At 35.4% G+C, this 27,911-nt stretch overlaps 1 protein-coding gene across 2 annotated transcripts in view; it reads right to left on the bottom strand.

Moving 5' to 3' along the window:
• The window catches only part of AKT3 (v-akt murine thymoma viral oncogene homolog 3), a 363,232-nt gene that overhangs the window by 26,358 nt on the left and 308,963 nt on the right, over positions 1-27,911 (bottom strand). For both annotated transcript variants that reach the window (XM_011981159.1, XM_011981158.1), the window contains exon 12: positions 22,615-22,702. In XM_011981159.1, coding sequence (XP_011836549.1) covers positions 22,615-22,702 — 88 coding nt within the window. The remainder of the gene's footprint in view (positions 1-22,614; positions 22,703-27,911) is intronic.

Below are 27,911 nucleotides of genomic sequence, written 5' to 3' on the forward strand. Positions count from 1 at the left end.
GGAGGAGGAGGAGGAGGAGAGATAGATAATAAGACAGAAAATATATTTCAAGAAATAATGGCTGAAAGTTTTCCAAAGTTAAAGAAGGATATGCAAGAAATTTAAAAAGCTCAGGCAACTCCAAGCAGAATAAATAGAAAACCTCACCTAAACACATTATAGTCGGAAGGCTGAGAACCAGAGTCTGTCACGGTTCCATGAGAGAAGCAGAACTACTCTGTGTGTAAAGACATTACAGGGAACTGAATTTACCTGACTGTGGGAGCTAGTTGTGTTGTCTCTGTAAGGCTGTTGTCTGCAAGTTCACTGCTGGGGTTTGATGTCCATAAGACAGTAAGTCGAGAAGGGAAGATACAAGCAAAGCCAGAGAGGAAAGATGAAATGAAATCTAGAAGCACAAGCTGGAGCCCAGGAGGATAGACTGAAACCCGTGTTAATTCGTACTGCCTGACCTTGCTGGTGTGGATATCCTGCAAAAGCTGGGACCCTCATCATGGAACTAAACACACACCCCGGCCCAGAAGGAGGCTCCACGGCTAACAGGATGCAGGAGGAGGTGGAGCTGATGCAGGCCTGACCACTGTCACGTGACAATAAGATGGTCTAGGAGACAACATGAATGAGCTACAAAATGGCTGTTCCTTCACGTCTATCCTCCAGATCTCCTGTGAGAATCTTAAATAGCAAAGGGAATCCTGGGAAATGTGGCTCAGTCTAGTCAACTGACATATTACAAAGCCATCACACAAACAAAAATATCTTGAAAACAGTCAGTGAAATACACCACATAACTTGCAAGGAAGAAATACTTAAATGTGTACTCACTAAACTATCAACTCACAGTTTTATATTCAGTAAAAATATCCTTTAAGAATGAAGGCAAAATAAAGACATCATCCCATAAAAGAAAACAAATTTTTTTGCCAGCTGCACTACAAAAAATGGTTAAAAAAAAAAAAAAGGCTGAACGGGAATTATTCCAGAAGAAAACATGTATCTTCAAGAAAAAAATGAAGAAATGAAAGTGTTCTGAAATTAGACAGCGGTGATGGTTGCGCAAGTCTGTCAAGACCCTAAAAACCATGGAAGTGTATACTTTAAAGGGTGAATTATCTCAATAAAAAATTAACAAAACAACAACATTGGAAATAGCAAATATCTAAGAAAATAATAAATACTAAGAGTCCTAACTTAGAATCTGGGACAAATATGAAGATTAATCTTCAAATAGAAACACAGATGTTTAATGAATAAACCAAAACACTTAAAATTAATATAGTAAGGTCTGGAAGATTCACTTAGGCCCTTTCAGAGGAGACATTATTTCATTGAGGGCTCTCTGTGCCTTGCACATGACAGATAAAAATATTACTTAATCAGTTGCCATCCCATTGAAATGAGTATCAACCAAGTGACCAAAATAAACTATAAAGTACCTAAATTACTCTCTAGAGGCAAGATTTTTCTTCTTTTCTGAAGGAAATCTCTGAAGGATAAGTAGGAATGCAGAAAGTATTAAGATCCATTTCACCATAAGCCAAACATTCTAAATCAATCTTCCTCGAATACCTCTTAAATCTTTTCTGTCTTAAGTTGTACTTTATATAATACTTATATAATTATGTTTTATAATCATTATAATTTTTTCTTTCAAGGAACAAAGCTTTAGCAGTCAGCGTAGAATTGAGCTTTGGGATTTTCAACCTCAGCTGGGCCTCCAGCAATCTATACCTCTTCATTGGTCCCTACTTGGGTTTCTCTCTAGCTCCCTCTGAGCCTCTCCCTACATGTGACAGTCACTGTCTTAAAATTTCTAATATCAACCATAAAACATTCTTCTCACTCTTAATAAGAAGGCAGAACTTCTGCCATAAAGATGGTGGGACTTATACCTATAGTCCCAGCTATTCAGGAGGATCCCGTAAGGCCAGGAATTCGAGGCTGCAGTGAGCTGTGATCCTGCCACTGCACTCCAGCCTGGGCATTACAACAAGACCCCATCTCTTAAAACACACACATACACACACACAGAGAGAGAGAGACAGAGAGAGAGAAATTGAGGCCTTCATTCAGGAACTACCATAACTTTCTGACTAAATGCTTATAAACACATCTGCTCTGATGGGCATCTTACTTCTTTCCAATTGATGTCACTACAAGGGTATCCCACCTTTCTATAGGTTAGCTATGCTTCAGAGACCTTACATCTTTTTCTGTATTTATTCACTTTACATCTCACTATCTGTATGTTTTTATCTTAAATATTACTTTTTTCTATGTAGCTCCAATTTTACACTCCCTTTTGGATCATTCCCCTGAGTATGAAATAAATATCACCCATTCTATGTGTTCCCTTTAGCTACTGCTCCTTCTTTCTTTACTCTTCAATTTTCTCTATTTTTTAAATTTTAGGTTGAGTGGCACACATGTAGGTTTGTTATATAGGAAAACTGCGTGTCTTGGGTGGGGTTTGGTGTACGTGTCGTTCCATCACCCAGATAATAAGCACAGTACCTGGTAGGTAGTTTTTTGATCTTCACCTTCCTCCTGCCCTCCACCCTCAAGTAGGCCCTGGTGTCTGCTCTTCCTCTCTTTGTGTTGATATGTACTCAATGTTTAGCTCCCACTTATAAGTGAGAACATGCAGGATTTTGTTTTCTATTCCGGTGTTAGTTTGCTTAGGCTTATGGCCTCCAGCTCCATCTGTTTTGCTGCAAAGGACATGATCGTGTTCTTTTTGATGACTGCATAGTATTCCATGGCATACCTGTACTACATTCTTTATTCAATCTGTAATTGATGGGCATTTAGGTTGATTCCATGTCTTAGGTATTATGAACAGTGTTGTAATGAACATATGTGTGCATGTGTCTTTACGGCAGAATTTACATTCCCAATAACAGGACTGCTGAGTCAAATGGTAATTCTGCTTTGAGATATTGTCAAACTGCTTTCCACAGTGGCTGAGCTCATCTACATTTGCACCAGCAGTGTATAAGTGTTCCCATTTCTCACAACCTTGCATCTGTTATTTTTTGACTTTGTAATGAGGGCCATTCTGACTGGTGTGAGATGGTATCTCACAATGGTTTTAATTTACATTTCTCTAATGATTAGTGATGTTAGGCATTTTTTCATATGCCTGTTGGCCACATGTATGTCTTCTTTGGGGAAGTGTCTGTTCATGTCCCTTTCCCACTTTGGAATGGAGTTTTTTGTTTTTTTGTATATTTGTTTAAATTCCTTATAGATTCTATAAATTCCTTATAAATTTCTATAAATTCCTTATAGATTCTGAATATTAGACCTTTGTCAGACGCATAGTTCACAACTATTTTCTCCCATTCTGCAGAGGTCTGTTTACTCTGTTGATAGTCTCTTTTGCTGTGCAGAAGCTCTTTAATTAGGTCAAGTTTTGTTTTTGTTGCAATTGCTTCTGGAGTCTTTCTCATTAAGTCTTTGCCAAGTTCTATGTCCAGAATGGTATTTCCTAGGTTATCTTATATGGTATTTTTTTATGATTTTAGGTTTTACATTTAAGTCTTTAATCTATCTTGAGCTGATTTTTTGTATATGGTATAAGGAAGGGGTCCAGTTTCCACCTTCTGCACGTGGTTAGACAGTTATTGCAATATCATTTATTGAAGAGGGAGTCCTTTCCCTATTGCTTCTTATTGTTGACTTTGTCAAACATCAGATGGCTGTAACTGTGTGACATTTCTGGGCTATTTTTCATGTCCCACTGGTCTATGCGTCTGTTTTTGTACCATTACCGTGCTGTTTTGGTTACTATAGCCTGTAGTATAGTTCGAAGTTGGGTAATGTAATGTCTCTGGCTTTGCTCTCTTTGCTTAGTATTGCCTTAGCTATTCGGAATTCTTTTTTGGGTCCACATGGATTTAAAAATAGTTTATTAATTTATTTTTTTTTCTAATTTTGTGAAGACTGTCATTGGTAGTTTGAATAGGAATAGCACTGAATCTGTAAATTGCTGTGGGCAGTATGGCCATTTCAACAATATTGATTCTTCCTATCCATGAGCATGGAATGCTTTTCCATTTGTTTGTGTCATCTCTGATTTCTTTGAGCAGTGTTATGTAGTTTTCATTGTAAAGATCTTTCACTTGCCTGGTCAGCTGTATTCCTAGGTATTTTATTCTTTTTGTGGCTACTGTGAATAGGATTGCATTATCGATTTTGCTGTCAGCTTAGATGTTGTTGGTGCCTAGGAATCCTGATTTTTGTACAATGATTTTGTATCCTGATATATTGCTTATGTTAATTTGTCAATTTTTGTTAAGTTGTTTATTGGATTATAGAGCTTTTGGGCAGAGAGGATCGGGTTGTTTAGGTATAGAACCATACTGTCTACAAACATGGATGGTTTAACTTCAGCAAATTTTAAAAACCTGAAATCATACCAACCATACTCTCAGACCACAGCGCAATAAAAACAGAAATCAACACTAAGAAACTCTCTCAAAACCATATAATTACATGGACATTAAACACCGTGTTCCTGAATTACTTTTAGGTAAATAATGAAATTGAGGCAGAAACCAAGAAATTCTTTGAAACGAATGAGAACAAAGATACAACATACCAGAATCTCTGGGACACAGCTAAGGCAGTTTTAAGAAGAAGTTTATAGCACTAAATGACCACATAAAAAGTTAGAAAGATCTCAATTTAACAATGTAACATCACAACTAGAAGAACTAGAGAAACAAGAGCAAAGCAACCCCAAAGCTAGCAGAAGACAAGAAATGACCAAAATCAGAGCGGAACTGAAGGAAATTGAAATGCAGAAAAAGTACAAAAGATGAACAAATCCAGGAGTTTTTTGAAAGAATTAACAAAATAGACTGCTAGCTAGAATAACTGAAAAAGAGAGATGATCTGAATAAACACAATCAGAAATGACAAAGGGGACATTACTACTCTTCAATTTTCTTGAGTAGCCTAAGCTTGGTGTTCTATTTCTTTTAACTTCCACTTGAATTAAAAATTTAAAAAGAACTATTTTAAGCATTAGGAATAGAAAATAAGATAATCAAGTCTAATGGATGTTAACATTGGACCATATGTATTTTCAAACATGTTTTTTTCAGATGTAAAATAGTTACTGCTAAATACTAATTTCTTCCTACTCATTGATGTTCGTTCTATCTATCTATCTATCTATCTATCTATCTATCTATCTATCTATCTATCTATCTATCTGTCTGTCTATTGAGACGAGGCATCGTTCTGTCACCCAAGCTGGAGAGGCAGTAGCGTGGTCACAGATCATTGCAGCCTTGATCTCCTAGGCTCAACTCATCCTCCCACCTCAGCCTCCTGAGTGGCTGAGACTAACAGTCTTGCACCACCATGCCTGGCTAATTTTTTGTGATTTTTAGTAAAGGTGGGGTTTTGCCATTGGTCTTGAACTCCTGGGCTCGAGGAAACCTCCTACCTTGGCCTCCCAAAATGCTGGGATCACAGGAATGAGTCACTGCACCTGGAAAGGTTCAACTATTTTAACCTGTGAGAATGGCAATCACCTATGATTCAAGCAAATATTGTCCTGAAGTTACTTCATATCATTTGCATGCAAGTTTTTATACTTTTCTCCCATATATATATTTGGTCATAAATACAATACTTTTTATGGTGCATTTTCAGTTTTTGTAGTACGGTATTCTGTAAATATCCTCAGTAATTTGTTTTTCTGTGTTTGTTTTTAGAGATTTATCAATATTGATACTTATAAATTTGAGTTACTCGTTTTTTTATTCTTGAATAGTATTCTACCATAAGAAAAAACTGCACCGAGTCTGTATGATCATTTTGAGTACTCTCATCTTAATATTAAATATCCAATATATAAACATGAGATGGCTTTCCATTCATTTATGTCTTCTTTTATTTCTTTCAGTAATGTTTCGTAGTTGGCAGTGTACAAGTCTTGCGCCTCCCGGGTTAAATTTATTCCCAAGACATTTTTTGATGCTATTTTGAATGAAATTGATCTTCCTAAGTTCCTTTTTACATTGTTGATAGCTAGTATATAGAAATACAATGTATTTTCTAGCTTGCTTTTGCATCCTGCAACTTTACTGAATGTATTAATTCTAAGAGAGCCACAAGTGTGGCATGTGTGTGTGTATGTTTTAGGGTTGTCTACATACAAGATCATGTCACCTATTAGTAGGGGTAGTTTTATTTCTTCCTTTCAAATTTTATTGCTTTTTATTTCTCTTATTTAACTCCTCTGGCTACAGCTTCCAATGTCACATTAAACAGAAGTGTTGAAAGTGGGTATCTTTGTTTTCTTCCTTATCTCAGGGAAAAAAATTTCAGTCTTTCACCAATGAATATAATGTGAGCTGAGGGTTTTCCAAACTATTGAAATGATCCCTTAAATGACAGTCTTTCCAAGAGCTTTTAATATATGACCTTTATCATGTTGTGGCAGTTTCCTTCTATTCCTAGTTTTGTGTGTGTGTGTGTGTGTGTTTTTATCATAAACCAGTGCTGAATTTTGTCAAATGCTGCCCATCAGTTGAAATGATCATGCAGGTTTTCTCCTTCATTCTATTAATGTGGGACATTACACTGATTAATTTTTATACGTTGAAACATCCTTGCATTCCTGGAATAAATCTACTTGGTTAAGGTGTAAAATCCTTTACTTATACTGCTGAATGGTTTGCAAGTATTTTATTAAGAAACTTTGCATCTGTATTCATTAGGGACACTGGTCTGTAGTTTTCTTTTCTTAAAATGCCTCCGGTTTTGACATCAGGATAGTAGAGCAAGTGAGAGAGTGTTCACTCCTCTTCAAATTTTTTGAAGAGTTTGAGAAGGACTGGCATTAATTTTTCTTTAAGTGTTGAATAGACTTCCCCAGTAAAGCCATCTGGCCCTGGGCTTTTCTTTGCTGGGAGGTTTGTGATTAGTGATTTGATTTCTTTAAGAGTTATGGGGTCTATTTGGATTTTCAATGTATTCTTAAGTCTTTTTGGTGATTTGTGTATTTCCAGAAATGTGTCCATTTCATCTAGGTTACTCAGCTTGATGGCATATGGTTCTTCAGAGTATTCTCTTATAACCCTTTCTATTTCTCTAAAGTCAGTAGTAATATCCTTTTTTTCATTTCTGATTCAGTATTTCATTTTTCTCTTTTTCCTCCTTAGTCAATCCATTTAAAGTTTTGTCAGTTTTGTTGATTTTTTCAAATAACCAACTTTTGGTTTCAGTCACTATTCTCCATTGCTTTTCAATTATCAATTTCATTTATTTCTGTTCTAATCTTTACACCAATAAATTGGTTAACCAAAATAATGAAGAGGTAAAACTACCAAAAAGATATAATAATACTACAATTTTGGTACATCTAAACATGGAACTAAAAACATGTCAAAACTGATAGAACTATAAACAGAAATAGTCAACGCCAGAATTATAGTTGAATGTTTCGCTTCTCTCTTAGTAACTGATAAGAGCAAGCCATTAAGCTATCAGTAAGGAGGCAGAAGACTTAACAGTATTAACCAACCAATTCTATCATTGACATTTATAGAATATTCTACACAAGAACAAAGTACCCATTCTCTTCAAGTGCATATGATTCAACAATATAAACTATATATATATTTGAAATGGTGTCTTGCTCTGTCACCCAGGCTGGGGTGCAGTGGTGACATCTCGGCTCACTGCAAGCTCCGCCTTCCAGGTTCACACCATTCTCCTGCCTCAGCCTCCCAGAGTAGCTGGGACTACAGGCGCCCGCTGCCACGCCCGGTTAATTTTTTGTATTTTTAGTAGAGATGGGTTTCAATGTGTTAGGCCAGGATGGTCTCGATCTCCTGACCTCATGATCTGCCCACCTCTTAATCAATAAATTTAAAAGATCTGAAATTATACAAAATACATCGTCTAATAATAGCAGAAGTAAAACAGTGATCAAAAACAGAAAGACAGCTGAAGTATCTGCAAATATTGTACATCAAACAAAACACTGCAGTAATTCATAGGGTTAAAGAAGCAACTGCCAAAAAATTTTAAGCATTTTGAAATAAAGTTAAATCAAAATACAACATATCAAAATTTACAGGATGCAGATAAAGCAGTGTTGGGAGGTAAATATATAGCACCATATGACTCTATCATAAAAGAATTCAAATCATGAATACAACTTAATAAACAAAAATAAATAAATAAGAAAGAGAAAATATAGAAAAAACAAAAAAATAAAACAAACAAAAATAAATGAACATAAAGTCTAGTTCTTTGAAAATAATAAAATCACTTAATTCCAATAAATCCAGCAATGACATAAAATTTTCAAATTCCTTGAACTACAGACTACCAAATCTCATTTAAAAAAAAAAAAAAGGATAACTATAATTACCCTATATCCATTAAAGAAACTGACTTTCTTTCGTTCTGACCCAGAAGGCCTCACAGGAGAATTCTGTCAAACATTTAAAGAAGAAATACATCAATTCTATGCAATCTCTTCCATAAACCAGAAGAGAAGGGAACATCACTCATTTTATGTGTCCAGCATTATTGTGATTCTAAAATCAGACATATAAGAAAAGTATAACGCAGCATCTCTAATGAATATAGATGCAAAATCCTCAAAATATTAACAAACCAAATTTAGCAATATATAAAAAAGATAACATTCTGTGACTGTTTTCTTCTAGATATGCAAGATTAATGTAATACTAAAATATCAATGTGATACACTGTATTAACCAATTAAAATAGAAATAAACATAAACATAAATCCAGAATCCATTTATAATAAAAGTGCTCAAAACACAGGGAATATTGGAAAATTTTGTCAACCCAAGAGATGGTATGTATTAAAAACCTGCAACTAATGTAATACTCAATGGGGGATGCAATGTTTAATCTCACCATTTTGAAACAGCATGGTTCCAGTAATCCTGATCAGTGTAATAAGGTTAAAAAAAAAATACAATAAAACTCAGAGTGGAAATAGATGAAATAATCATCTATGCAGACTATAACCTTAAATTTAAAAAAAAAAAATGGGTACTAAAATTAGTAAGTAAGTTGAGCTGGCTAAACTATCCAAAGACATATAAAACCTCCACTGGAGGGCTATTTACCTCAGTGTCTTTTACCCAGTACTTATGTACATGTTCAACCAAAAATTACATAGTATACTAAAAGACGAAAAGAAAAAAGTTTAAAGCACAAGCATCAGAACCAGATACAGATATGGAATTATTAGACTAGGAATTTACAGCATCTATGATCAATATACTAAGGGTTTTAATGGAAAAAAGTGGACTACATGTAAAAACAAATGGGTAATGTAGGCAGAGTTATGGAAACTCTAAGAAGGAATGAAAAGGGAATGCTACAAATAAGAAATTAAGAATGCCTTTGAAGGACTTATTTAAATAGACTGAACATGGCCAAAGAAACAATCAGTGAGCCTGAAAAATTATCAATATAATTTTCCAAAAATGAAACACAAACAGAAGAAAACAATGAAAAGGCAGAACATTCAGAAACTTTAGGATAGTTATAAAATACATTTGCAATGAAAATATCAAAATAGGAAGAGAGAAAGGAACTGAAAAAATATTTTAAGCAGTAATGACTCAGGATGATTTTTCAAAATTAGTGACAGTCTCCAAATCATAGATCCAGGAAGCTCAGAGAAAAGCAAACACAGGCTGGGGGCAGTGGCTCACGCCTGTAATCCCAGCACTTTGGGAGGCCAAGGCGGGAGGATCATGAGGTCAGGAGTTCAAGACCAGCCTGGCCAACACGGTGAAACCCCACCTCTACTAAAAAAATACAAAAATTAGCCGGGCTTGGTGGCAGGTGCCTGTAATCTCAGCTACTCAGAGGGCTGAGGCAGTGAGTCGCTTGAACCCGGGAGGCGGAGGTTGCAGTGAGCCAAGATCAAGCCACTGCACTCCAGCCTGGTTGACAAGAGTGCGACTCCGTCTAAAAAAAAAGAAAGAAAGAAAAAGCCAACATAAATACCTAAAGTCTACACCCGGACATAGCATTATTTGAACTGCAGAAAAATCAGAGACAAAGATAAAATCTTGAAAGAAGCCAGAAAACAACAACAAACAACCTTACTTAAACAGGAACAAAGAATTAAATTGGATTTCTCTTTAGAAATCGTGCAAACAAGACTAAAGTGGAGTGAAATATTTAAAAGCATTGAAAGAAAAACCCACCAACCTTAGAATTCTGTATCCAGCAAAATCATCCTTCAAAAGTCAAGGAAAAACAAAGAATTTCTCAGACAAAAACTGAGGCAATCTGTTGCCAGTAGACTGCCCTGAGGGAAATGTCAGAAGAAGTTTATCAAAAAGAAGGAATATAGGCCAGGTGTGGTGGCTCACATCTATAATATCAGCACTTTGGAAGGCCAAGGTGGGAGGATCCCTTAAGCCCAGGAGTTCAAGACCAGCTTGGGCAACATAGTGAGTGAGACCTTGTCTCTACAAAAAAATAAACAAAATTAGCCATGCGTGGTGGCCTATGCTTTCAGTCCCAGCTCTGTGGGAGGCTGAGGTGAGAGGGTTGCTTGAGTCCAGGAGTTTGAGGCTGAAGTGAGCTGAACACTCCAGCCTGGGCAACAGAGCAAGACTCTGTCTCCAAAAAAAAAAGGAAAATAATATAGGTTACAAATTTGTATCTATGTGAAGAAAGGAAGAATATTAGAAAAGGAATAAATAAAAGTAACATAAAATTCTGTTCTTACTATTCTTAATCTAAGATAACAGTTTGCTCAAAATAATGATAGCAACAATGTATTTTTTGATTACAGCTCATGGGTAAGTGAAATTTATGACAGCAGTGTTGTAAGGGATAGACAGGAGGATCAGGGAATACTGTTATATGGCACTTGTACTATCTGTGAAATGTTACGGTGCTATTTAAAAGAGGACTTGAATTAGTTATAAACGTATACTTCAAACTCAAGGGCTGGCAGTTAAAAACAGTTAAAAAAGTATAATTTACTCAGTTAATATGCTATGAGAGGGAAAAATGTTGTCTTATACAATGCTCAATTAAACCAGAGAAGGCAGAATAAAAATGGGATACACACACAGAAAGAAACAGCAAGCGCAATGAATAAAAAACTGTAAGAAATACGGTAGATATTAATCCAACTGTATCAATCATCATTTTTAATGTCAGCAGTCTAAAGACATCAGCTAAAAGACAGAAACTGTCAGAGTAGATTAAAAAAAACAAGATCTAACTATATGGTCTACAAGAAACCCACTTTCAAAATAAAGACACTGCTAGATTAAAAGTAAAGGGATGGAAAAAGATAGGCACACACAGTAATTTAAAGAAAGTGGGAGGAGCTATGTTAATTTAAGACAAAGTAGGGCACGGAAAACTATCAGAGATAAAGAGGGGCATTACATAATGGTATCCGGGCCAATTCTCCAAGAGAACGTAACGCTTCTTAATGTGTATGTGTCCAGCAACAGAATTAAAATATGTGAGGCAAAAACTGATAGAACTGGAAGGAGAAACAGATGACACTACTATTATAGTTGGACACATCAACATGTCTCGCCAGTCAGTTAAGGACATAACTGAACTAAACAGCACCATCAATCAGCTGGATTTAATATCAACATTTGTGGAATATTTTATCCAAGAAAAGCAGAATACACAGCTCTTCTCACACAGAACATTCATCATGAGAGACCATGTTCTGGGCCATAAAATGCACCTTTAACAAATTTTAAAAAATCATATAAAAGTATGGTCTCAGACCACAGTGAAATTAAACTGGAAATCAGTAACAGAAAGATAGTTGGAAAGCTCCAAAATACCTGTAGACTAAACAACACATTTCTAAACAACATACATATTAAATAATTCAGTAAAACTTAATACTATTTCTAACTAAATGAAAATAAAACATCAAAATTTGTGAGATACAGTTAAAATAATGCTTCGAGGAAAATTTATAGCATTGAATGCACAAATTAGAAAAGATCTAAAACAAATAATCTAAGCTTTCAGGTTAGAAAACTAGAAAAAGAGCAAATTAAATCCAAAGTAAGGAGAAGAAAAGATATAATTAAAATTAGAGCAGAAATCAATGAAACTGAGAACAGAAAATCAGTGGAGAAAAACTAACAAAAGCAAAAGCCAGATCTCTGTAAATATCAATGAACTGATAAACCTCTAGACCTGTTAAATAAGTGTATTTCTATCAGCTGCCTTGCATTAAAATTTTTAATATGTTTTAAAAATTTCAATAGCTTTAGGGGTACAGTGGTTTTTAGTTACATAGATGAATTGTATAGTGGTCAACTCTGGGCTTCAGTGTACCTACCACCCAAATAGTGTACGTTGTACCCAACAGGTGACTTTTCATCCCTCGCCTCCCTCTTCCATCCTCCCCTCATTCTGAGCCTCCAGTGTCCACTCTAGTACTCTGCAGACCTCTGCATACACATAGCTTAGCTCCAACTTCTAAGTGAGAACATGCAGTATTTGATTTTCTGATCCTGAGTTACCTCATTTAGGATAATGGCCTTCAGTTCCATCTAAGTGCTGCAAAATACATTATTTTGTTCTTTTTTATGGCTAGTGATATTCCAAGTTGTGTTTGTGTGTGTGTGCATTCCATTTCCTTTATCCACTCACTGGTTGAAGAGGACTTACGTTGATTCCCTATCTTTGCAATTGTGAATTGTGCTGCAATAAACATATGAGTAAATGTATCCTTTTGTATAGAATGACTTCCTTTCCTTTGCGTAGATACCTACTAGTGGAATTCCTGGATCGAATGGTACATCTACCAGTAGTTCTTTGAGAAATCTCCATACTGTTTTCCATAGAGGTTGTATTAATTTACATTCCCACCAACAGCATGTAATCATTGTATTTTTACTGCATCTACATTAACATCTATTGTTTTTTGACTTTTTAAAAATGACCATTCTGATTGGGGTAAAATAGTATCTCATTGTGGTTTTATTTTGTAGTTTCCTGAGGATTTGTAGGGATGTTGAACATTTTTTCCTATGTTTACTGACCACTTGCATATATCTTCTTTTGAGAAATGTGTATTCATGTTGTTTGCCCACTTTTTAATGGAATTATTTGACTTTTTTCTTGCTGATTTGAGTTCCTTATAGATTCTGAGTATTAGTCCTTTTTCAGAAGTAAAGTTTGCAAATATTTCCTCCCAATTTGTAGGTTGTCTATTTACTTTGTTGATGATTTCTTTTGCCGTGGAGAAGCTTGTGAGTTTAATTAAGCCCCATTTATTTATTTTTGTTTTTACTGTATTTGCTTTTGGGGACTTAAGTCACGAATTCTTTGCCTAGGTAAATCTCCGGAAGAATTTTTCACAGGTTTTCTTCTAGAATTTTTTATGGCTTCAGGTCTTATATTTATGTCTCCAATCCATCTTGAGTTAATTCTTGCATTTTTAATAGTGTTTGTTTTGTGTATGTAGATGCTGTTATTTGGTGCAAATAAATATGTTTCATCATTTATGCTACAAATGATCTACTTATCACATTTAATATCTGAAATCTACTTAGCCCCAAATTATTATTGTTGCCCCTGTTTACTTTTTGTGTCATTTGATTAAGCTTCTCCTCATTATTTTTTCCAGTTTGCTGTGTAATTTTATTCTAGGTGAGATTTTGTAAGGAAAATCTAGTTGTATTTCCTAACCCAATTTGAAGGCTTCTAAAGCTTAACCTGTATACATTTCATGCCAGAAATAACACTGGTTTTGACAGCTGTTTGTGTTTTTATATCCTAAGTACAATGCCTCATGACCAAAAGAAGACACTAATTAGAAGGGTTAGCCAGCAGAATGTCTAGCAGATATTTGGAACACATCTTTCTTTGACCCAAAGTTTAAAAGTGGGCCATTATTTGATTGTGATAAGGAAAATATCAAATAGAAACCTATTTTCAGCCTTTTATTTCTCTTCCATTGGTGCATCTGTTCTACTCCTCTGGCCCTGCTTCACTTGTAAAAGCAGTAGCTTACAATCATTAACCTCTGCGTAACTGCCATCAATCACCAAGCTCTTCAGGCTGAATATCTCAACCAGAAAGTAGAAAGTCACGACTCAGAAAAGTTCCACTTCAACTTTGGCATGATGCTTCACAAATGATCTTGATACACTTTGCAAAAATGTGTCCTCAAACCAACTTCCATTATTGACCATGAATATTTTCCAGCACTCAATCCCAACCTTCCACGTTCTCATTGCTTCCCTCCTTCCTGACTCCCCTTTCAAATCTTCTCTTCCCTCTCTCCTATCCATTTCCTTAGCCCTCTCCTCCTTAATCATTTCCACAGCTCTAATTAAACTCTGAATTTCCAGACATACATACTTCCATTCTCACTCCCAAAAGTTAGTGCTATATTTCTAGCCATTAGACAACTCTATCTGAAATTAATTACCAAAACCAACTATAATCCTCTTCCTAAACTTTCTCCCAGTATTTTCCCCAGTATTGCTAGACTTAAAATAGGAGTCCTCAATTTCTTTATAATTTCTGTGGAATTCACACTTCCTTTCCCTTCATTGCCTGTGTTCTCCTTTACTAAGGGCTCTGTCACTTAACACTGTATTACTGCAGTAGTCTCTTAATGAGATTCCCTTTTCCAGACTCTTCTCCCTACGAGTCTATTCCAACAAAACTTGAAAAAAATCCAATTACCACATGTCATTTCCTTACATCAGCACCTACAGTTCTGGTAAGTAGATCAAGCAAACATACGAGGTCAACTTTCAAGAAGCCGCACTGTATTCACGGGCCACCTGTCCGCTGTTTACATCCAGATTCTATCCACCACAGATTCCAGTTCCTCCAGTCAGCATATCTTCATGCACTTCTCTTGTTACTACTTTATTTTTTTCTCACATTGTTTTCCCATTCTGAAATGTCACATTTCCTTCGTTTCCCAATCCTGTATTCCTTCAAACACATTTTCCCATGAAGGTTTCCAAACCCAGGGAGGTGGAAGTGGAGTTAAAGGAGCCTTATAGTAAAGAAAATCAAGAAAACAATGATGGCAGATAGAAGCATAGTCTATATAAAGGAATGGAGAGTGCTAATAATGGTTAATGTGTAGCATTTTCAACCACTTTAAAATATAATTATCTAAAGCAAAATCTAATTACCATTACCATGTATTGTGGTGTTTATTAACATATGTGAAAGTAAACTGTAAGCAAATAATAGCCTAAAGAATAGGAGGAAATAGAAATACGCTATTGTATGTAAATTGGTTATGACTGAAGGTAGACTAAGTTAAACATGTGTGCTGCAAACTCTAGAAACAACCTCCAAACAATAAAACAGACATACAATGAGACAATAGCAGTGATAAAATGGAACCATAAAATATTCAACAAATCCAAAAGAAGGCAAAGAGAAAAAAAGCAACAAAGAAAAAAATAAACAAACAGCAAGATGGTATATTTAAACCCAACTATGTCATTAAGAGCATTAAATGAAAATGGGCTACACATTACATTAAGTCATAGTTTCTAACGAATAAGAAAAAAACAAGAATCGACTACATGCTGTCTAAAAGAATATCCACTTAAATATAATTGGCATAGGATAAAGGTATAATGATGGGAAAAGATATATTACACAAAAGCAAAAGAAAGATGGAGTACTTATATTAATATCAGATGAAGTAGATTTCAAAACAAAGATTGCTGCTGTCTATACAGAAGAACATTTCCTAAGGATAAGGAGGTAAAGATGAGTGCAGTGATGTATGCCTGCAATCCCAGCTACTCGAAAGGCTGAGGCAAGAGGACTGCTTGAGCCCAGGAGTTCAACTTCAACCTGGACAAAATAGCAAGATCCCATCTCTTAAAAAAAAAAAAAAAAAAGAAAGAAAAAGAAAAAAAAAAGATGAGGTAAATTCACCAAGAAAACAATCCTTAATCTATATATGTATGCAACTAACAATGGGGCTTCAAAATACATGAGGCAAAACCTAAAAGATAAAGTTCACGATTACAGTTGACAATATCAACAATCCCTTTTCAGAAACCAATAGAACAAGTAGGCAGAAAATCAGTAAGAATATAGAAGACATGAACAATACTACTAGCTGTCTTGACCTAATGAACACTAGTAGAACAATTTATGCAATAAAAGCAGAATACAGCTGACCCTTGAACAGCATGAGTTTGAACTGCACAGGCCCACTTACATCTGAATTTTCTTCTGCATCTGCCACCTCTTGAGACAGCCAAGTCCAATCCCTCGTCTTCCTACTCCTCCTCAGCCTACTTAACATGAAGACAATGAAGAGGAAGACCTTTATGATAATCCACTTCCACTTCATGAATAGTAAATATATTTTTTTTTCCTTATTTTATTAATAATATTCCTTTCCTGTAGCTTACTATATTATAAAAATACAGTATATAATACACATAACATACAAAATATGTGTTAATCAACTGTTCATTAAAGCTTCTGGTCAACAGTAGGCTACTAGTAGTTAAGTTTCTGGGGAGTCAAAAGTTACTGGGTTTTGAGCATGGTGCCCCTAACTCCCGCATTGTTCAAGGGTCAATGTAGAGATTCTTTCAAGTGTGTATAGAATATACAGCAACATAAGTCATTTTCTGGGCCATAAAACAAATCTTCTAAAGTGTAAAACAATTAAAATCATATAAACTATGTTCTCCAACCACAAGAGAATTAAGCTAGGAATCAGTAACAGAAAGATAACTGAAAAATCCATATATTTGGAAATTATGGAATTATGGAAAATTGGAAATATTTGGAAATTGGAAATTAATCAACACACTTACAAATAACCCTTAAGAAGGAATCACAAGGGGAATTAAAACTCTTTTGAAATAAAAACACAGCACATCAAAATGTGCAAAGCATGACTAACAGTCCTTAGAGAGAAACTTCACTTAGATAACAAATTCCCTGAAAGACACAAAGAGCAAAATTCACCTGAGTAACAACAGATAACCACAACAGCCCTGCAACTATTAAATAAATTGAATTCACAGTGAAAAACTTACCAACAAAGACAAAACTCCAGGTCTAGGGAGAGCTTCACTGGTAAATCCCACCAAATATTTTGTTAATAAATAATACAAATCCCACAAAAACAATTCTATAAAATCAAAGAGAAAAGAGAAGTACTTCTCCTTTTGTTTTTAAAAAGCAAACATGATCCTGTAGTGAAAATTATACAAAGACATTTCAGGAAAAGAAGATGACACAGTAATATCGCTCAGGACTTCAGGATACAAATAGCCTTAGAAATACAATGTGCCAGTGCTCGCAATATATAATAACACGCCATGAAGAAGTGGGTTTTTCAACAGAATGCAAGGTTCACTCAACTTTGGAAAATCAATGTTAATTCACCATTTTAATAGGACATAAAAGAGAAAAGTCATATGAGCATTGCAGTAAGTGCAGAAAAAGTTTTAATAAAACTCAATACCCATTCATGATTTTAAAAACTCTCAGTAACCTAGGTCTAGAACTGCCTCAATCTGATAAAGGAGGTGTAAAACACCTATATTAACATCATGTTTTTATAACATATTATATTCAAATAATTCTGGGCTTAGAGAAGACTTACAAAAATATAGCACACATAGTTACCATATACCCTTTACCCACCTTCCTCTAATGTTAGTATCTTATATTGCCACAGTATGAATATCAAAACAAAGAAATTAACATCAGTACAATACTATTAACTAAACTACCAACTTTATTTCGATTTCACCAGTTTTTCTACCAATGCCCCTGCCTAGTCCAGGACCCAACCCAGGATCCCACATTGCAGTTAAGTCATCATGCCACCTTAGTTTCTCCAATCTATGAGAGTTCCATCATCATTCTTTGTCTATCACGAGGTTGACACTTCTGAAGTTATCAGGCCAGGTATTTTGAGGAATGTCCTGCCATGTGAGTTTTTCAGGTTTCCTCACGATTATATTAAGGTTATGCATCTCGGAGGAGAGCACTTCAAAAGTGATGTGTCGTTCTCAGAGCATCTTATCATGGGTTCCATGAAGTCAGTATCTTACTTACTGGTGATGTTAACCGTGATCACTTGGTTAAAACTGTGCTTTCCAGATCTCTCCACTGTAAAGTTAGTCATTTTACCTTTGTAAATGATAAATATTCACAGGGAGATATCTTGAGAGTATGGAAATACCCTCTTTCCTAAACTTTTGCTTACTAATTTTAGCATTCATAGGTGAATCCTGAATGAGCAATTTTCACTCAGGAGTTTTAATGGTAATTTCCTACTTTCCTCACCTCTTTTACATTAATTGGAATTCATCTGTAAGGAAGACATGTCCCTCTCAACACTTTATTTATTTAGACAATCAATCATGTATTTATGCAATATAGACTCATGATTACATACTTTATCCTTTGGATCATAAACTAACACTATATATTTTATTACTGAAATTGTTTCAGCTTTTGCCAGAGGACTCTTCAGGTTTGGGTACTTTCTATGTCTCGCTTTTTTTTTTTTTTTTTTTTTTTTTGGTAGAGACAGGGTTTCACTATGTTACATCACAAAATTCTCCAGGCTCATCTTTTTTTCTTCCCCCATAATAGTGCTGAAATCAGTCACGCCCTCAAGGAGCCTTGATTCCTTTTATTGGAGAAGAATATTTAGAAACCCAGATCTGGCTGCTAGATGTGCTCATTAACATCATATTTAATGGTGAAAGGTGCTTTTCTCCCTAAGACTAGAAACAAAGTCAGGATGCTCACTCTTATCACTATTCACATGATATTGAGGGTCTTAGCCAATACAGAAAGGCAAAAGAAGAAAGAAAATGCATGCAGATTAGAAATGAAGTAAAACTTTATTTACAGAAGATATGATTGTCTGTGCAGAGAATTGTAAGTAATCTACAAAGAAGGTTACTACAACTAATTCTTGCAAGCCTGCAGGAGAAAAGGTCAGTATGAAAAAACCAGCTGTATTTCTATATAGTGGCAGCAAAACAAAGTGAAAATGAAATTCTAAATATCATTTCCCTTGGAAGACATGAAACACTTAAGGATAAACCTAACAAAATTTGTGTAAGACTTAAACATTGAAAATTACAAAACATTACTGAGAGAAATTAAAGATGACCTAAATAAATGGAGATAAATTGCATTCATGGATCTGAAGACTCACTGTTAAGATGTCAGCTCTCCCTAAATCTATCTACAGATTCAACACCGTCTCACACAAAATCTTAGCAGACTGACAGAGTGTAAAATTTATGTAGAAATCTATATAGACATTATTCTAGATAAATTCATGCTACAAAACACCCTGCTAGAGAATCTTAAAGCTTGAAGGTACTTAAAGAATTGTATCTTTTGCATGAGTAAATGACCTGTCCATGTCCACAAAGAAAGCAAGAAGCAAATCCAGGACCAGGATCCAACTTTGTTCTTTCATGTTTTGATACTGTGCTCTTTAGAGTGGAACATCACGCTACTTGTAATTCAGATTACTTCACTTTTTACTTTGCCTAGAAGAGATTCAGATCTCCTCAACAGATGCCAGAATCTCTAGATGTGCCATCACCTCTTGATGTGCAGCAATAAGTAGAAAAATAGCCAATAATTATGTGATAATAAATTAACAAGAATAAATTTACCAAAACTTATTAATAAAAATGTAACAATAATCCCTGATCTTAGGAATTAATTGACTTTTACAATAAATTACACATTTTAAAGATATAAGGACTCCATAAAAATGTTTTATTTTATAAATGATTTAGTAATTTACACTAAAACACTGAAATTTTAACTGAATTCATTAAAACAGCTACTAACGTCAGGCTGGTTCTCAATTAATTTCGTGTTCATCTGTGATATGATACAAACCCAAATAGACTCAATCACATTTTCCTTTCAGAAAGAAACTGAAATTTAAAAGTGCTGCTATAATAAAGTTGCTCCTTCAAGTATGTATGGGGCTGCAGAGAACACCAGAGCCTCGGGGGTCACACAGGATGCCGTGAGTAAGCCTGTAGATGGCATCAATCCACGACCAATCTATCATTTACAGAAACAGCCATTTTTTGGTTGTGCTTCTTTATGCAAGATATTTAACACTTTTGCTCAAATTAAGTGGCACCCATTTAAAAAAAATAATTATAACAACTTGAAGGAATTTATCTACATACGTCATCAGAAGTTGTTTTGGCAGCTCCTCCTCCCTGCCAGAGCTGCTGGCTCCCCTAATTCCATTCCCACATGGTAGCTGCTGGCTGTCTTACTATCACCTTTACACTGGGCGTGTCTAGCCCAGTGGAGCTGAGACAGGATAGGCCTTGCTTCCTTACTGGTATACTGGTTGGGCTCTCAGAGCTTTCTCCAGGTGGGGCCAAACTCTTATTTAACATGAATAGCTGAACACTGAGATAAGGAAACTTTGTAGCTAACCTTATTGTCCTCACAGGACTAAGGAGGTCCATATTTTGGCCCTTCTTTGAATTTACAGGGCCACATTGGTACCCCAACCACTGTCTCTTAAAGAAATGGTTCTTTTCCTCTTCTTTTTTTTGGAGTAAGTCCTCCTAGAAGAGGGTGTCTAGAAGGGATGATATTTAGTTGTAGCTTATTATTAGCTATTTATTAAAAATAAAACCATGCATGATTTCTGGGAGACACAGCAAGCCCTCATCTCTTCCAGGTTTTTTTGTTGTGTACTGACACGATGAAAACAGTACACAGCTCATCAGGGGCATTCCTATATAGGCATGCAACTCTTAAGGAACATCCTCAGTGATACAAAGTGGATGTAAAATTGTCTATAAGAAGATAAACATTTAGCACATTTAAGAATGCTCAAATGCTTCTCATCAAAGTTGTGAAGGATTCAGTACTTAACATGGTACTTTAGACATAGAAGAAACTCAGGATATGTGAGTTGAATTGAGTAGAGGTGTCTAACATGAGGCACCTATTTTAAATTCCTAGTTACAAGAAACAGATCGAAAATCACCACACTCCCAGTGACCAATAACATAATACAGACATGAAGTGCTTGTGTTACTTCCTCCTAACTCATCTAATTCATATGACATAATTCTATCTTTACCTTAAGGCTTAACAGAGAAGAACACCTGGCACATAATAGACGCGAAATAAATGTTGTTGACTAATAAATGTTTCAGAGAAAAATATGAAATGTTGGAATAAACTGAAAGGGATGAACTAAAAATAATTACAGAAAAATTTGGAGTAAATTATTGAATGAAAAATATTTCATAGTAAAAATTTTATATAAGCATCTGAAAATCAAAATATCAAAATCAATGAATGTACTAACAATATCTGAGGTGGTTAAAAAAAAAAAGCGGGTAGCGGGGGACAGACATAATAATATCCCGTTCCTGAACTTAAGCAAAAATTGCAGTATTTAAAACAGGAAGGGTGGGTGCAGTGGTTCACATAATCCCAGCACTTTGGGAGGCCAAGGAGGGAGGATTGTTTGAGCCCAGGAATTCAATACCATACCAGGCAACATGGCAAAACCTACAAAAAGTACCAAAAAATTAGGCAGGTATGGTAACTCACACCTGCAGTTCGAGTTACTTGGGAGGCTGAGGTGAGAGGTAGAGGCTGCTGAGCTGTGATTGTGCCACTGCACTCCAGCCTGGCCAACAGAGACCTTGCCTCAAAAAATACATAAATAAATAAAAACAAGTAATAAGCAGATCACAATAAAACTAAACATATATAATTAGTAGTGTTCTTTTTTTTTTTTTTTTTAAGCGATTGGGTCTCACTCTGTCATCCAGGCTGGAGTACAGTGGTGTAATCACAGCTCACTGCAGCCTCAACCTCAACCTCCTGGGCTCAAGCGATTCTCCTGCCTGCCTTAGCAGCCTCCTCAGGAGTGTGCCACCACGCCCAGCTGACTTTTTTATTTTTCTTGTAGAGATGGAGTCTCACTGTGTTGCCCATGCTGGTCTCAAACTCCTGGCCTCAAGTGATCCTCCCACCTCGGCCTTCCAAAGTGCTGGGATTACAGGCATGAGCCACCATGCCTGGCCTAGCAGTATTCATTTTGTGGGCAATAAAGTTCTGTTTCAAATGACAGAAAAGTCCAAAATAAGACATTGTGTTTACTACTTCATTAAATATTAAAAACAAATTTCTTTAAATTCCTTTTAAAACAAAGATTTGTATAAATGAATCTGAAGTGTTTACTTTAAAATTAAAGACATAAGGGCAAATTAAACATTTTTAACTAGTTTTTTAAAGAAAAAATAATACTGGGTATCTTTTTTAAAATTAAAGAAATAACGAGAGGCAAACTAACAAATTATTATGGGAAAAAATAGAAAAATAAATTCTGTGATCATGTTGAGTAAAATTTCAAGAGGCATTTAGGGAGTCAAAATTATAAGTAAAATTTTGTGCACAGAAGTTCAGTATTCACTTAAATGTCGGTAAAATGGAAAGTATCATTACATCATTAACTTTTAATCACTTAAAATATTTTTACTATAAATTCATTTTAGCAGTGCAGCCAAAATATATACACACTATGCCATAAAGATATCTTACCTTTTTATCATATACATCTTGCCAGTTTACTCCAGAAAAGAAACTGTGTCTCATAATTTCTTTTGCATCATCTGGTCCTCCACCAAGGCTATGAGAACAGAAATAAAATTAAGTACAAAACATTTACATAAGCTCAAAGCATAACAAAAAAAAAAAAAAGGTTTTGTGAAAGTGTAATTTTCTGCACAATAAATAGTTCTTGGGATAAACAGCTCTAAAAGTAAACAGCTTTTGCTATAAGTTCTATTTTTCCTAATATGCTTATAAGAACTAGCTTCAGAAGAGTACAGTATTTGGAAAAGAGCAGAGGCTTTGGAGATAGATCTGGAAGAAGCAACCATCTCTGGCACTTATGAGATGTGTGACAACAGAAAAGAGGCTTAACCTCAGTTTTCTAATCTGCAGAGTGAGGAATAATAATATTTGCTGGTGGGTCACTGCAATGGTTAGAAACAACATAGGAATATGGTTTGGCTGTGTCCCCACCCAAATCTCATCTTGAACTGTAGCTCCCATAATCCCCATGTGTCATGGCAGGGACCAGGTGGGAGGTAACTGAATCATGGGGGCAGGATTTTCCCATGCTGTTCTCATGAGAGTCAGTAAGTCTCATGAGATCTGATGGTTTTACAAAGGGCGGTTCCCCTGCACATGCTCTTGGGTGCCACCATGTAAGATATGCCTCTGCTTCTCCTTCACCTTCTACTATGATTGTGAGGCCTCCCTAGCCAAGTGGAACTGTGAGTCCAATAAACCCATTTTTCTTTATAAATTATGCAGTCTCAGGTATTTCTTCATAGCAGTATGAAAATGGATTAATAATAGGTAAGGAAATTCTGGTGTTTTCTGGCTTATTCAATTTAATATAGTACATACTACTAAGAATAAAGGAACTAAAAGTGAGAAATAGAAAGAACAGGAGGAAATGAGGGAAAAAGAACAAGAAAAGGAAGAGAAAATAAACCTATATATCTGAATTTAATATAGTTGGCTTTATTTGGACTTGTTCATTATTAGAAATGATATGTACCGGTAAGTGCTTAACAACCAGCTCTCTGTGAGCAATCATGCATTTATACAAATATAATTTTTTCTTTTTTTTTTTCCAAGGGCATAGTAGATACCAGGTGCTCAGAGCAGAGCAGCCATGGAGCTGCTGGGACCGAACCTTGCCTGACCTAGCCACAACCACACCCCAGACATAAAAATTTAAATTTTACTGATATAAAGAATGCAAAACACAAAATTTACAAAGATCATAGAATATACAATGTTGTGTATTGTAAATTAGTCACCTGATTCTCACAGAAAACTTCTTAATTTTTGTTGTACTCCAAAGCCACTAATGGATGCAACTTACGATTAGTTTCAATATGAATACTGGTTGACATTTTCGTTTATGCTAAAGTCAAAGCTGAAAGTGATACAATGGAGACTTCAGAACTTCACTTTTCAGTTATGTGAGTGACTTCTTTGCTAAATGGTTAATAACTTTGGGACAGTGGAAGAAGACTCACTTTTTGGTGCTATTTACAATGTAATGAATATGGACACAACAAACTTTTAAATTTAATCTGCATTATTAACATTTTCTCTTAAGTCTAAACAATCAACAAGACCGTAAGTCCAGCCCCAACTCATACTATTTGCCAATTCTGGTGGTATAAATTCTCCTACCGTGGCCAATTTTGAGCTACCAGTAAGATGTCACTGAACACGTAGGCAGAAAGAGATGCATCGTAGAAAACCATTATATATTATGTCCATAGAGATACAGCAGACATAACTAATCTCAAAAATACAGATAACAGTGAAACATAACAAATTAAGGAGTAATGAGTTTTGAGTATTTATGACCTTTGCTTTTCCTATTCTTAACTAGTAAATTTATATAATTTTTAATAATGACCATAATCTACAACCAGCTCACAAAATTGGTGAAAATTTCACAGTTGGTTCTTGAGAGCTGGTATATGCTAACTCCAACACACCACTGGGTTGGAAGAAAACCAAGTAGGTCACAGAAAACAAATACAGATGCTCCTAAACTTAACAATGGGTTATGTCTAGATAAACCCACATTTCAACTTAAGATGGGTTTATCTGGATGCAATTCCATCATTAGTTGAGGAGCATACTAAATACGCATCACTTTTGCACCATCATAAAGTAAAAAAATTGTCAAGCCATCGTAGGTTGGAAATCATTTATAATTATACAATTCTAATGACTTCTGGTTATTAGATCTAAGAAACACATGACTGGGAAGGACCTAGGATCCTTTGACACACAGTCAAAATGGAAAACAGTCAACTGATACCTGAGTATCTTCAGTGATGATAAATGATTCACATCAGCTGGGTCTCCAACTCCCAGATCCTTATAAAATTCTCTAAATGAACTACACCCCAGAGATGGGACTTTTAGGTTTGATCATAATAGTGCTGTTTGATGTTTGCATTTGGAATTTTCAGACTGGTAGTTCTGTAGTCAGCGAGAGCTCAGCATTTCAGACCCTGCCCTCTTTTTAATTCTACTTCAATTGTGTAGGGTTTCTTCCCCAGGAGACTGCAAACTCCTTTGAAGACAAGGAGAGTGCTGGATTATCCAAAAGGCATTCTAAGCTTGTGCTGAGGGAACCAGAGAAGCAAAAGCACCAAAACACGTTTCTGAAAAGCATTTAATATCTTCAAGCATGCATCAACATAGTCTGCATGAGAAACATCAAAGCTCCATGGCATTTTCTTACACTTATGTTATAGTTTATTTCAATACTGTTTTCATTTGAATTGTACTTGAGATGGGAGTTGGAGTGGAGAATCATAATCATTTTGTAAATAAAATGTTTTAATCCAGCTTTAGTTATCCATTTTTGTAACTCCTCAAGTTTTCTAGCAATACTTTGGTTTTGAACATAGCCAGCATTTATTCTATATTTATCAAATACATGTAAAACTAAAATATCAGCTATGAATACTATGCAAAGTCTGAGAATACAATCAGACTTCCATTTTAGAAGCTAGGAGAAATTCTTTAACACACTTCCTCAATGTGTGAAACTGTCAAAAATTTCAGTGTCAATGACTCTCTAATATACAATTTAAGACTTCAAAAATAATAACAAAATATGCTTTGAAGTAAGATATTTATGTCTAGAATACTAAACTCCAGTATCAGAATGCCAAACTAAATCCTCAGCTACTATGAATTCCTTTACTATTAGGAACATCACAGAATTCACATTTTCCTAATGTTACTGAATACATGAGGTCATGTTTTTCCTATCAACTCTGCATAGGAAGATAAAGGAGGGGCTAACAGAATGAACATAAAGGATGGAGAGTAAGAAATAAAAGCAAAATGATAGTTGACCCTTGGATAGCACTAACAGCAATTCAATAAGACATACCAGAAAAATCCCAGTAGTATTTAAAATAGCTGTGTAGAAAAAATGAAGAGTTGTATTATAACGCTATCATTACTTATGTTTCCAAAGACTTTTCAAGATCCTTGTTAGTTTTCTTTTCTTTCTGCCCCTGAAACTGAGGTTCCCTAAGATTCTGTCCTGAGGCCCTCTTCTCCTTATCCACTACCCTCGCCACTACTGCCTTGGCTCTAGCTACCTCCTAGATATAGTTATGGCTCCCAATCCATATAGTCAGTTACTGTGTTTTTTTAAGCATTGATTCTATTATTTCCAGCTGCTCACTTGACATTTCCTTCTTGGTTTTATATAGAAACTTCAGACTCAGTGTACCCAAAGTTATTATCAACAACTACCCCCATCAAGTCTCGCTGGTTTGCATACCCTGTCTGTTAATCACCCTAGCTGGAAACCTCAGAGGGATTCCTGACTCCTCCTACTTCCTCACAGTTTCTAGTTAATCATAACCTCTATCACTTGTGTACTACTGCTTCAGGAAGGACTCCATCTATTATCTGAACAATTCCATAAATATTCTTTAAAAAAAAAAAAAAAAAAAAAAAAAAAGAAAGAAAGAAAAAGAAAAGAAAAAAAAAAAAAAAGATAAAAGTCACTACTCTGTTTAAAGGTTACCTATCACCAGGTGCTGCTCCTTACTTAATTGTAAAAGAATGCTATTAAACGGAACACATTTCAAAACTTGAACTAAGAAATTGTTGCACTGTAAATAAGATACATACGAAATACCAAATAGGCACCAAGAAACTTGATTTCTACTCTTGGTCTGCACGAATGTTCTGAGAGACCTTGAATAAATCACCTAACCCTCTCTGGGCCTTTGTTTTCAACTCAATGAAATGGAAATGAGAATAGTATCTCCCCTATCCACCCAACAAGGCTACTGAAAAAGCCAGGGAGTTCATGTATGTGACAGTGCTCTGAAAAAGAAAACAAAATCACTTTACACATACAAAGAATGTCTGTAGCCAGGATTACAAAATGATTCTTGAATAATTCTTCACAAAGCAAAAAAACAGTGGCTCTTTTATTATGTTTGCTTATTTCTGCTGAAGATAAAGCCATGCTCCTTATAAGGCTAAAAGCTAGAAGAATGCAATGAAAACCGTTTCTAAGATAGAGTTAAAAATCCAACTTTTTGGGATTCACTCATTAATCCAGTAAGTATATACATATACATATACACATATATATGAGCATCAACCATAAATAAAACATTTTCATAAAACCCTATGTGAGGTATTATAAAAGATTCAACAATATGTGAAATCATCTATGCTTCAAATGAGTAGACTCAGAGAAATACTGATATGCATAGATACCTAGATGGGAAGGCAGATATATACATATACAAACACACATATTAAGAGACATTTTGAAAATTAATAGTCATTTCACATGATTTATGAATTTATAAACATGAATGAATGTATAAACATGAATAAAAAATACTGTAGTTCACTGAACAAAGCAGCAAGATCCATAGGATTCTTCAAGTCATAGCCATAGCTACAAAAACAGAAATACAAAGTGTGTACAATTTTTTTTGCCATCAACCCTTTCAGCTATGCATAGAAAAGATTATTTTCAAATGACAAAAAAGCAGTTAGAGGCCGGATGTGGTGGCTCACACCTGTAATTCCAGCACTTTGGGAGGCCGAGGCGGGTGGATAACTTGAGGTCAGGAGTTCAAGACCAGCCTGGCCAACTTAGCAAAACCCCATCTCTACTAAAAAGACAAAAATCAGCCAGGTGTGGTGGGGGTGCTTGTAGTTCCAGCTACTCAGGAGGCTGAAGCAGGAGAATCACTTGAACCTGGGAAGCAGAGGGTGCAGTGAGCCAAGATCGCGCCACT

Source organism: Mandrillus leucophaeus, unplaced genomic scaffold (genome assembly GCF_000951045.1).
Source record: "Mandrillus leucophaeus isolate KB7577 unplaced genomic scaffold, Mleu.le_1.0 Scaffold220, whole genome shotgun sequence".
NCBI classification, from domain to species: Eukaryota; Metazoa; Chordata; class Mammalia; order Primates; family Cercopithecidae; genus Mandrillus; species Mandrillus leucophaeus.